This window comes from Raphanus sativus, chromosome 8, assembly GCF_000801105.2.
Source record: "Raphanus sativus cultivar WK10039 chromosome 8, ASM80110v3, whole genome shotgun sequence".
NCBI lineage: Eukaryota > Viridiplantae > Streptophyta > Magnoliopsida > Brassicales > Brassicaceae > Raphanus > Raphanus sativus.
In genome coordinates, this window is record NC_079518.1 from 17,517,783 (window position 1) to 17,530,408 (window position 12,626).

Below are 12,626 nucleotides of genomic sequence, written 5' to 3' on the forward strand. Positions count from 1 at the left end.
CCTCCATGTGAAACCGAAAAGCAAAAGAATATGACAAACAAAGTTTCAGTTCAAGAAACCAGTGTGAAAAATTGAAATAACATATGAGAAGCTAAGATATACCGGTGGTTTCCCATATTTCTACAACATTGACCATGTAAATGTATGGGTATCAAAGACATTCAATGTGACAGGGAAACAGTTGAAAATTGATTGTAATAATTAAGATCACAGAAAAATCCTATAATATATTTGAAAATAACCATCATCGAAGGTATATAAACGCTTACCTTCCATAGATTATGAGGGATCCTTAGTATGACCACTGAAGGAGAGTAATTTTTTGTCCCATGGTATCTACAAAACAAACAAAGAAGGCACGAGAAAATAATAGAGCAAGTCTTAATATTGGTAATTTGGTAGTAGTATCAATAGAAAGACAAATTTTATGGAAATATGAGTCAACGACCCAAAAATCACCAAAACCATTGTGGTTGCAGAAGCAGACAGACGCAAAGAACGTAACTTATGGTGATTGGCTTCCCAATAAACATAAATAATGACAAACAACTACACTAAAAGAATACTCACAGCTTCTTGAATTGCTGATCAACCAGTGTACGACTTGAAGATGAAGTCAGATTAGAGTTTAAATGTGTCCTGAGATGTTCTCGGCCTTTCCAGCTGCGTGATCCAGGGGAACAAAAAAGAAACAAAGACAATACTGGTAAAAAAGCACATGTATCTTGAAGATGCAATGATAAAGTAAAAAAAATGCCAACTATAATTCTTAAACCTTGTTAGTATCAGATCTGGAGTATGAATCTTTGTGGACAGGAAGCCATTCAACAGTATCTGAACTATAAGATACCACCGGGAAACCACTACCAACATAAAAGGATTCATCGTCGGCTTTATTCAGCTCATTCACTCTCCTATCGAATTCTGGTTTCAGAGACTCGAGCTCATTAATTACAGTGAGCAACCTCTGGTATACAAAGAAGTCCATTTTTTGAGAATATGATGGTGACGACACTGAAACAAAACTTGAAGGATAAAACAGAAATACCTGACCGTCCTACACCCAAGCCTTGCTTGTGGAAAAGATTCCTGGTAGTCTCGGTGGAAAGAGATTGTTTCAGCAATCGAAGAGCGAAAAAGGAACAACATTTATACTGATATTTCAGAAGAACATATACTGATATTTTTCCTCACGTGGAGTATTTAGGAAGCATTATATACAAGTATACAACATCCTTCTCTTCACGACAGAAAGTGGCCTGTGCAATATTCAAACATGCTATCACGGGAAAACAAAAAAAAAAACAAAAAAAAACCGTAACTCTGAAAAGGCCAAAAGAATAATACATGTTTTGCTGTAAGATCTTTCAAAGAACATGAACATGAAATCGATCGTAGAAATTGAGTGTACCTGGCGGCAAAAATTATCGGTGATTCTATGGTAATTACCGAGAGGATTACAATTATCGATTGGAGTAACCATGACAATTGGAAACGATTGAGAAAACAGTTGAGAATGACAATCTGGATTGAAATCATTTATTAATTGCGTTGGTGGATTTCATAAGGACGATGGTTGAGCTTCCGATGCAATAAATTTGAGTTGATCTTAAGCGTCATCAAAGGGCTGAAGGAATAATTATGGAACCAAATGCGGAATACACAATTCAGACCAAACTCTAAACCTATTTGAGAAAAGTAAACCAGGCATTAAGTGGACTCCATAGTCTTTACGAAATGCATACGTGGATGTTCTTAGAAGAGAGAAAAGTGTGCTATTATATATATGACTAGTTGTATAGCCCCTGCGCAGGCGCGGGGTCGGTGACGTTCTTGATGTATCGGGTAATTTTGTGTATGTGATTTTATCCGTTGATTATACCCTTGAATATTTACCGAATGTTATTTGATGATTATACCAAGAATAGTAAGGAATGAGACAATGAATTTTGAGTTTGAAACATGAAATTGTTTTTTATTATTGTTTTGTTTTGACTCATAAATTACTTTCCCGACACATTGGGCAACTTATATTTGTATATAGCCAATGAATAATGCAAGTACAATGAAATTTATGGCCGCAGGTTAGTGTCGAAATATTGGTTACATTGGTGTAATTCTCAAAGCAGATGGTGCATATAAGGTTTTCCTCTTCGGTTATCGGGTTACTTCTAGGTCCGTGATAATTAGATCAACGTCAGGTCTTGCGGTTGCATTTAGATTGTAGTCTCTAATGGCGAGAGTAACTTGAAGATGTTGAGATTTATTATTATGGTTTTCCCTCATTAAATTCATCACATATTGGTTAGTCTCCTCAATAAGGAATGTAGAGTCGGGATGATGAATATCATGATATGATAACATGAAATCTAATGATTCAGCGACTGAGTCATTGTAATTACCTTGATTGTCAAAAATTAATGGTACCTGAAAATCGATGACCGATTGTTGTGTGTTTGGTCTTTGTATATAGACCTAGAGTAATTGTCTAGGATTTGCTCATGTTGATGTTGTTTAGTGTGAGAGTCAATGGGTAAGAAGTGAATTGTTATTCATGTTTGTGTTTGGTTGTGAAAGCTTATCACATTGTAGATATATTCATAGGTTGTTAGGAATTGATGTTATTTTTGCCTATTTATTTTTTACATTTGTTTATATAGGGTATTTATTATGAGGTTGAATATTGAAATTAATGCTTTAGTATTTGATTACGGTGATTTATTGAATTCTTCTTGTTATGAAGACTAATTTTCTCTTTGTTTGTTATGATATTTAAAATGGTCAAATAAGAAGAATTGAATATGTAAATATTTATTTTAGTGGTTTATTTGAGCTGTGGAGTTTTTTTTGTTGTCTTTCTAATTATTTGAATTGTCGATCATAAAATTGAAACTGTTTTCCCTAATGTTTTATTGTAAAGTTCAGTAATTGTGAGTTTAAGACGTTGGGCTCAAATTACAATGGACCTTTTCTGAACTATTGTATTGGAAAACAATAAAAGTATAGTCCTTATTGTTCTTCACATCTGCGATTCTTTTCCTGATATGCATAAGTGTGTGAGTTTGGAGGGTGCAAGCGCGGGGTTATGAAAAGAGTTTCATCTCAATATTTGCTAGAGTTATTGTAGTGTGAGTTTTGCGTTTTCGGTCGATCATTGTTTTTCAAGTTTTTTTTATTGTTATGGGGTTAGAGTTGTGATGATGAACTGTATAGACATTGTTCTCCCTTTATGAAAGACTAAACTGTGTTAGTAATGTGATAGATATAGTTCGTAGTGTTTCTTGTTGTGTCACTGAGAATTATTGTTTGTTGTCTTTTTTATTTGTTTCTTGTACTGTTGAGAGTACATATGTTTCTGGATTTTTTTTCTCCAGACTAATTGTGTACGTTGTATGTATTAAGTAATAATTTTTATTATCTTTATTATGTTTGTTATATATTTTTATTTTATTTTTAAACTTGTTGCTTTTACAGAACCTTTAAAACAAATACATGAATACTTGTAGAAATAACTATAAAATAAGTGATAATTCTGAGTGTTTGGACCTTATTGGATTTTCAACAAATTTATGTATTTCTCATAAGAAGACAAGAGCATTGGTATGTTGACATTGAACATGTAAGCTATTTTCACAAGACAAGAGGAGTGAGCAGCTGGAGATATTGTTGTCGCATTTGTGTCTGTCTGGATTTTCTCTTATATCTCTTGGTGTGCATGTGTTTGTTTTTCTTTAATTTGATGGGTAATATATAAACAAAAATCGTTGTTTGTTATATTTATCAGAGTTCATAATTTACTCATCTTTTTTCGTTTAGGTGATTTCACTGATCTTGGTTGTCTTCTTCGTCTTCTTCATAAGCATATGCGAAAGTATGTTTATAAATTGTTAAATAGCTGGCTGTGTAGTTTGTATTTGTTTACCGGACTCGATTATATGTCGTTGAGTTTTAGTTAAGGTGCTTGGTTTGGTATATCTGGTTTGAATTTTATTTGTAAAATTAGACAAAAAGGTGATCATTAATGATTCGTCTTTTTTTGGATTCTAGTTTTTGGATTCTATTTTTTGGTGTTTTGATTATTTGGGTTGTTGTGGTTTTTTTAAGCAGTAAAATAAAGGTTTGTGTGAAATTAGTTTGATAAGTAAGGGAGATAAATAGACGACCACAAATTTTAGGTAGGAAATATTTTTGATCATTGACGTTAGTACAATATAAACAGTAATTGTGTGTTGATTTTTTCGGACTGGTCATAGAGGATACAGATAATGATTCAAGTCTTTTCTTTTGTGAGGTCCGAGCCCTGGATAGAGCGGATTTGCCCAACCACATGTGAGTTTAAATATCATTTATAATATCGAAACATAATATAAACCCATAGTAATATGATAATATACCTGGAAGTTTGGGGTTTGTGTTTGCAATCATTTGGAGATTGTCGAACAACCTAATCATGACTGGAGATTGATTTCAGGAGTACTCGTGATGACTTCATCAATAATGGTTGATGGAATGAGGAATTGATGATCAGTTATCTTGTACATGTTTGAGCACCTAGCAATCTCAAAATGATCGACTTTCACGAACGGTTTTCAAAGATGGCATATAATGATTAGCACATCCGGCGGGAATAAATCCATGAATCACAGAATCTGCAAATAATATTATTCAACAAAGAACCAGGAAATCAATTAAAAAGAATTATGTTAAATAAATGTGATAGATCAAATATTAACTTACCATAAACTCACTATCTTTCTTGAATTTCAAGGAATCCCAAAAGCGGAGGAGGTCAGGGACAATTCTCTGACTACTACGAACAATAAGGAGAAACTCAAAGGTGTGACAGATGCCGGTGATGCTGGTTTGAGAAACTGGAGAGACGGAGAGAGACATTTTCTAGAAGATGGTTAAAGCTAAGAGGAATCAATGATTTATGTGGAGATGCATATTGGATTCATCAAAGATGAGAATCATATATATATATATATATATATATATATATATATATATATGGTTTACAGAGGGGCTATAAATCAGAAATATTTATGATCAAGCGATTTAAGATGGGGAGATGAATAGTTCACCGGTAAAAAATATTACGAACAGAAAAACGGCGCAACTATATAACTCAGTCTGATACAATGATGAAAAGAATTCTAACTCATGTTAAACAACGACGACTTAGAATATAAGAAAACTATAATTGTTGCAAACTTAAGTTTTTTCTTAATATAATGTGATGAAACTCATTTAAAAATGAATCTCATAATACATTTGCAGGCCCGCCCTCAAAAAAAGCCCAAGAAGTAATGGCTTCCAACCTTCATAAATATATATTAGTTTCGGCCATCAGTGTATAAATTATCCATTAGTTCAGTCGTATAAATGTTGGAGGATGAATCCTAGTAACCTGGGTTCAAACCATGAATTTGATACTTTTATCACTTTTCCAAAGTGGGACTCACAAAAAGATGATGTGTCGCATCAGGAGTGATGCAACTGCCTCATCCCCTAGTCTATATTTGAGAAGTGATTTGCAACATGTCTTCTCTACAATCGTTTTCACAAAAAAATTGTGACGTGGCTATTAAGATTGATGACATGTCATATGGTTAAATATGACATGAACAATTATAATTAATGTTGATATATATTTTTGGAAATCTTTTTAAAATATGGCAATAACTCATATATTACATCTAATATTGATTTATATTTTTGGTAAACTTTGTAGAATATGGTAATAACTCATAAATCATTACTAAAATAAATATATTCAAATATGACATTTTGAATTTCGAAATATTATATAATTTTACTTTTATAATTATAATAAATTATTATCTAAAATTTTCTGAATTTTTTTTAAAAAAATTAAATCGTAATATCATTAGTTTCTTTTAGATATCTGCAAATTATATAAATATTATTTAGTTTTTATTTTTGATAACTATACAATTTTATATGTTTTTTAGTAATTTTGTACAAGTTGATTTAATACATTTAACCAAATGAAATAAATAAATTTTTTTATCTAAGATTTTAACTTTATATATATACATATATATTCTTAAAAATACTTAAAAAAATATTTTCTCTTAAATTTATGCTTAATTAATGATATTTATATTAATTACTGGGCAAAATAATAAAATATATAATATTAATAAATTACATTTTAAAATATAAAATTTAACTTTTAAAAAATTCATCACTATACATGGTGCACGAAAACATTTAGATTAATAATTGTGACATAGCTATTAAAATTGATGACATGTCTTATAGATTAATATGACATGGACAATTATATTTAATGTTAATTTATATTTTTGGTAAACTTTTTAAAATATGGTAATAACTCATATATTACATTTATTATCGATTTATATTTTTGGACTTTTTAAAAACATGGTAATAACTCATAAATCATCATTAAAATAAATATATTCAATTATGACATTTCAAATTTCGAAATATCATTTAAATTAAAAAAAATTCAAATATACATATTTTTGAAAATTATAAAAATTAAATAATAAAATCAAATTAAATCGCAAAATTATTACTTTCTTATATATATATCTACAGATTTTATAAATATTTTTTAATTTTAATTTTTGACAATATGCAATTTTACATATTCATTCAATATACTTAATTAAAATAAATAGATAGAAAAATCTACCTAAGATTATAATTTTAAATATATACATGCACATTTTTAAATATAATTCAAAATAAACAAAATTGTTTTTATCTTAATTTTAATGTTCAGTTAAATTAAATTATATTAAAATATTGATAAGAAAAAAGAAAATTTAATATATTAATAAAAATAAATATAATTTATATTTATCTATTAAAAATATTTTAAAATTCTTTTACTGCACATGGCGGAGGAAAACACCTAGTTAGATTATAGATTTGTTGCCGCCTGCAAACGTTCGCGCTTGCAAACATTTGAATTTGAAGAACAAACAGGGCTTTTCTCACTTGACTTTAGGGTTACTATTCATAAAAACAAGTAAGAGAAAAAATATGGGCCAATCAATTTAATAGGCCAGAACGAGCGTATTTGGAGGCCCATATGGTTGTTACTAGTCCAGATGATCAAAGGACTCCGAAGAGAGATTCAGATAGGCAAGCAAAGACGAAGAGAGAGAGAGTAGTGATCTGGGGTTTTCTCCTCGTTGACCCAATCGGCTTCCTTTTCTTGTTCTTCGAGTGGTTTGCTTACGTAGATGGCGGATTCGTGTTTAAAAGGTGGTAAATTCAGTGCACCAGGGTTTCGATTTCATCCGACCGATGAAGAGCTTGTCATGTATTACCTCAAGAGGAAGATTTGTAAGAGAAAGCTGAGAGTCAATGCCATCGGCGTCGTCGATGTTTACAAGTTCGATCCCGAAGAATTGCCTGGTTAACTTCCGCCTTTGATTTAGATATCGCTGATCTTGATTTTGTTAGAAATGATCAGTATTGAGATGAATCAGTATTCAATTTGGTGTACAGGTCAATCGGTGTTAAAGACGGGAGATAGACAGTGGTTCTACTTCACACCAAGGAGCAGGAAGTATCCAAACGCAGCTAGGTCTGGTAGATGCACGACCACTGGGCATTGAAAGCTACTGGAAAGGATCGAGTCGTATCGTACAACTCGAGATCAGTTGGACTCAAAAAGACTCTTGTTTTCTATAGAGGTCGTGCACCTACTGGTCAGCGTACTGATTGGGTGATGCATGAGTATACCATGGATGAAGATGAACTCGGGAGATGCAAGAACGCCAAGGTAATTAATTGATCTCTTTCTTTTGTTTCTTCCTTTTGATTAATTAATTCATTTTTTTGCTTCAGGAATATTATGCACTTTATAAACTGTTCAAGAAAAGTGGGGCTGGTCCCAAAAACGGTGAGGAGTATGGTGCTCCTTTCCAAGAAGAAGAATGGGTTGATGAAGAAGAGGAACCTGTGGTTCGTTGTGTGGAATAATGTTAGCCTTGTAGATGTTCAGTTAGATGATCTCGAGGAGATTCTCAGTGGAATCCCATTTGCACCTGGGGTTCCTCAAACATGTACTAATATTCCTCAGGTTAGTTTCTTCTCTCTTTGATCAGGCAGTATTTTTTTTTGTTGTGCTTTACTCACTAGAGAAGATAATTGTAACTTGCAGGTTAACAGAGAAGAAGATTTGCAGAGCACGTTGGTGAATAATTCTGCTAGAGAGTTTCTTAAACCTCAGGGAACTGAAGACTTCTTCTTTCCAAACGACATGCCTTCGAGTTACGAGTCTATTGACGTCACGTCAGCTCCAATAACTCTGTTATGGAGCCTTTGGTGTTTGAGAAGGATGACTACATTGAAATGGATGACCTTCTGACACCTGATCTCGGAGCTTCTTTATCTTTAGTTGAGAAGAACCCTGCACAGCTTTTGAACCCTGGTGAATATTATGGAGACTTCAATGACTTTGACCAATTGTTCCATGACGTTTCCATGTCTTTGGATATGGAACCCATTCTTCAGGAAACTTCTGCAGATCTGTTGAGTAACTTTGCCGACAACACATCCGACCAGGAACAGCAATTGCTTTATCAACAGTTCCAGGACCAGACCTCTGAAAACAAGCTGAACAACATCATGGATCCTACCCCAAATCTCAATCAGTTCACTGATGACCTGTGGCTTGAAGATGATAATCAGACTGCTGTCCTCTTTGATCAACCGCAGTCTGTTATTTGTGGAGCATTTGCGTCACCTTCATCAGGTACTTAAAACTCATGCTCATCTCAAAGCTTTCACCTAAGATGTTGTTTTCTGTATTTGTCTTAAGACTTGAACCACGACATTTATATATTGTATCATGTTTTTTTGTTGCTTACTCAAACCCTCTTCATATGTTGTTTTAATGCGATAGGGCATAACCTTTCCGTTGATACTTTGTGAACATTATTTGCTTAGGTGTGATCCCCGCTTCCACAAATCTTGCTACGAGTGTAGATGATGCCCAAGACCAAGAAGGCGTCAATGGTGGTGGTGGAACGAGCCCATTCTCATCGGCTCTGTGGGCATTCATGGATTCAATACCTTCAACGCCAGCCTCTGCGTGTGAAGGTCCTATTAACCGGACATTTGTGCGTATGTCTAGCTTTAGCCGTATCAGGTTCAGTGGAAAGGCTAATGGAACGCCAGTGAATACTGCTGTAATAGCGAAGAAGCGTGGCATAAATAGAGGGTTTCTTCTCTTATCAATTGTGGGTGCCTTGTGTGCCATCTTCTGGGTGTTAGTACCCACGGTTCAAACCTCGGGGAGACCCGTCTTCTCGTGAAAGGTGTGGTTTTTCTTTAAACTAGATTCTTAATTACAGATGAGCTAGAAGAAACCATGATCCACATTAGTGGTCATGGGAAATTGACCTGTTCTGATATATACGAGTCTTTGAATATGTAAAGAGTTTGAAAGAGTAAAGAGTTGATTCTTAATTAAAGAGTCTCGTTTCTTGTGATTGTTCAATGCTTTTTGTTTGCATATCTCCTTGGTTTTCGATATTCACATCTTCCTGAATCAAAAGCCACAAGCTAGGTAAAGCTGAACAGGCTGGTTGGTTAGGCTTTATCAAGAAAAAGAAAAACATAACGTTGAAGAGGTATAGTGAATTGCGTAGCGAACTCTTGTATTCATATTTCTGTCGAAGCAGTGCCAGGCAGAGCTCCGGTGATCTCTGTCTTGATGCGGTCAAAGACGGCAGTGTCCGTAGGAATCTGCAAGCTTTGATAAACCAGAGAGCAGATTCCAACAATTCAGTCAGCCCAAATTTCTTATGTTTTAGTCATAGCTGAAGTTAGCTTTCCTCTCTTACTGATCGCAATTAAAAATCTGATAATTAAAAGTGATTTTGTAAATTACTACAAACTGATCGGACTTGGTCCTATTGAACTTATTCCATTACAAGATGGGAAGAAGGATATTATATGATAGGATATGATGATGAAATACAAGAGCTGCCACCTCCAGAGACAAAGCCCTGGGAGATTATAGCACAAAACTGAGGCATGAACACCAAACAGAGAATTTGATTAAAAACCAGAACCCCGGAGATAAAAGGACTAGAGAATAAGTTTGAGAAGAGAAACATCTTTTGCCCATGGAGAAGGATACAGTTTAAAATGGTCGATCATCCACAGGTTATGCAGAAATAGTATGGGAGTGTGGAGCATACCTGCCGCTTCTTTTCTAATTCATTTCTTGAGCAAACGCCCTTTTATTTTAAACATAATCAATCACACCAAGTTTCTATATATTATACAAATTTTCCACACAAACAAAAGAACAGAGGAAAGAAAAGCAGTTTTAAAAAAGCGTTTTGAACTCTTTGTTCCACAAGATAAGGACCAAGTTTGCATTATAAATTTGAAGGTGAGAGATCAAGAATCATGGGCAGGTTTTGAAGTGTCTGAAAATGAACGAGAGCCAGGTGAGCGGTCAGGGTTCTGCGATGTGAACAGATTAGGGTATGAGTAATATGGATCATCTTCCCTCGAAGGTAGTCTCATTTGCTGGTGGTCTTGGTCAGAAGGACTGAGTCTGTCAAATGACGAGGTATCTTGTCTTTGGAGCTCTGTAATATCTCCGTAGCTGCTGGCTGATGAATTCTGATGATCAAACCGAGGCTTTTCCATTGAAGGGAGTCTCCCTGCTTGGTGGTTAAAAGGTGATGAATAGTCACCTAGTTGGAAGTCAGTAAGATCTCCATAGCTGCTGGCAGATGAGTTTTGGTGATCAAACTGCGGTTTTTCCATTGAGTGGAGTCTCTCTGTTTGGTGGTTGAAAAGTGATGACGTCTCTTCCATTTGGAACTCAGTATGATCAGATTGTGGTTTTTTCCATCGTCTGTTGTGGTGGGGTTGAATAGAAAGGGTTCTCAGTCGGACTCTCTGGAGACTGGTCAGGCGTCTTCTTCGTGAGCTCGTTGATTCTGAGCTGTGCAAGACTTGCAGCTGAACGGGCAGCTGCTGCCGCACGTTCTGCTGAATCAGCTGCAGCTTGAGCAGCCGTTAGGACATCCCGCAAGTCCACATCGGATATTTTCCTTGGAGCATCACTCTCGTTTGTAGAGAAGGATCCTACTACACCAACAACAGATGGTGGAGAATAACTGCTCTGTTTCTCACGATCAGATTCCACGACAGTGCTGCTTGCTTTTGCAGTATGTTCATCTCTTTTGGAAGCCAAATTATCGTCTCCAGCATTCTCGGAATCCAAGGGCAAGTTGGGAGAGGTGTGTTCATAAGTGGCGGCAGGATTTGGGCGCAGCAAGACATTTGGAACCTCGGGAAAGTCTAATTCTTCATCCTCTGAATCAGAACCAGATTGTCTTTGTTCCTCTGGACGTGAAAGAGATAACATTGTCAAATGTGACCCTTTATCTTGTTCCTCCTTTAATGGCACCTTAGAGCCTCCACCAAATTGCTTTGGTCCATCCTGAAAATAAACAAGGAACAAAAGGGATCTGAACAAACAAATCACCAGACCAGAGAAGAGACAATAAAGAAAGAAAAGAAAAAGGTTACTGACAAGGAGATCTTCATGCGATTTGAAGAGATCAGTTTCTGTAGGAGTAGGGTCCCAATCAAGTTGATGTTCTTGTGCAATCTCCTTGAGAAGTTTCAGTTTAGTTTCTGGGGAAGGTGCACGCACTGACAGCAACTCCACCAACTGTAAAAAAAAATGATTTAGAAAAATAATTAGAAACACAAACATTCTTTCAGCTGTGCTGTGTTGACGTATCTTACCTTACGATGACACCAGAATCGGGCTTAAGTCAGAAGCAGCAGCAACGAACTCCTTGCCGTACTTGGAAACAAATAGAAGCTGAACCTGCTGCAGCTCTGTCAAATCAGAGCACCTTGGCGCAGCAAAACACACACTTGATATTGCTTCTTTTAGATCTAGAGGACATTTCCTTTGAGCTTCGATAATCGGAAGGCGAACAGCGATGAGCTCAGAGAAGAGCTCTATGATCTCTTGAGCAGCCATCATCTTCTCTTCCTTATAATATGCTCAACCTATTTACAAACTTCAAAGTTTAAGAGATAGGGAATAAAAAAAAAGTTGGAATTAAAACTAAAAAAAATCAAATAACTAATTAATTACACGAATTCGAGCAGTGGCTTCTTGACCAGTCTCGAGAAGCTTTGCGATTTCACGGCGCATCTGCTTAATCTGCGCTTCTCTTCGGTTCCTGATTAGCTTTATCCGAGGGATCGTTAACTTGAGCAACGTTTTGCTGTCAGAGATTCAGATTCATCAAATCATTATTATCTACACACATAGATGATTGGCGAGAGGAGATACGAAAACCAAACAGATGAAATCAGAGAATCCATTTTGCAGCTTTGAAACCTTTATTGAAGAACGAATCGAGCATCGACATAATCTCAATCTGTTGTCTCGTAAAGATCGATCGCAAATCGTCGGTACAAGCCAAAGATCTTGCTTCTCAGCAAAGGACTTTTTTTTTTTTTCCTTTTCCCAGGAAGATAATCGAATTACAAAACGTTGCGTTCTAATCAGAGTTGAGGATGTAAATATGATATGGGCTCTCATATGGGCCTATCTATTGTATCAT

At 35.1% G+C, this 12,626-nt stretch overlaps 2 protein-coding genes across 2 annotated transcripts; one reads left to right on the plus strand and one right to left on the minus strand.

The window, feature by feature from the left end:
* The first annotated feature begins 7,119 nt into the window (after nucleotides 1-7,119).
* LOC108818643 (NAC domain-containing protein 17) lies at nucleotides 7,120-9,503 on the plus strand. Its single transcript, XM_018591562.2, is given in 8 exon segments — nucleotides 7,120-7,419; nucleotides 7,513-7,617; nucleotides 7,620-7,789; nucleotides 7,855-7,977; nucleotides 7,979-8,089; nucleotides 8,171-8,306; nucleotides 8,309-8,764; nucleotides 8,959-9,503. Coding segments are annotated over 8 exon segments (1,644 nt in total). The 5' UTR covers nucleotides 7,120-7,244; the 3' UTR covers nucleotides 9,327-9,503.
* A 919-nt stretch (nucleotides 9,504-10,422) lies between these two features.
* LOC108822985 (uncharacterized) lies at nucleotides 10,423-12,559 on the minus strand. Its single transcript, XM_018596202.2, is given in 6 exon segments — nucleotides 10,423-10,867; nucleotides 10,869-11,479; nucleotides 11,573-12,048; nucleotides 12,051-12,063; nucleotides 12,152-12,284; nucleotides 12,382-12,559. Coding segments are annotated over 6 exon segments (1,728 nt in total). The 5' UTR covers nucleotides 12,432-12,559.
* Between the last annotated feature and the right edge of the window lie 67 nt (nucleotides 12,560-12,626).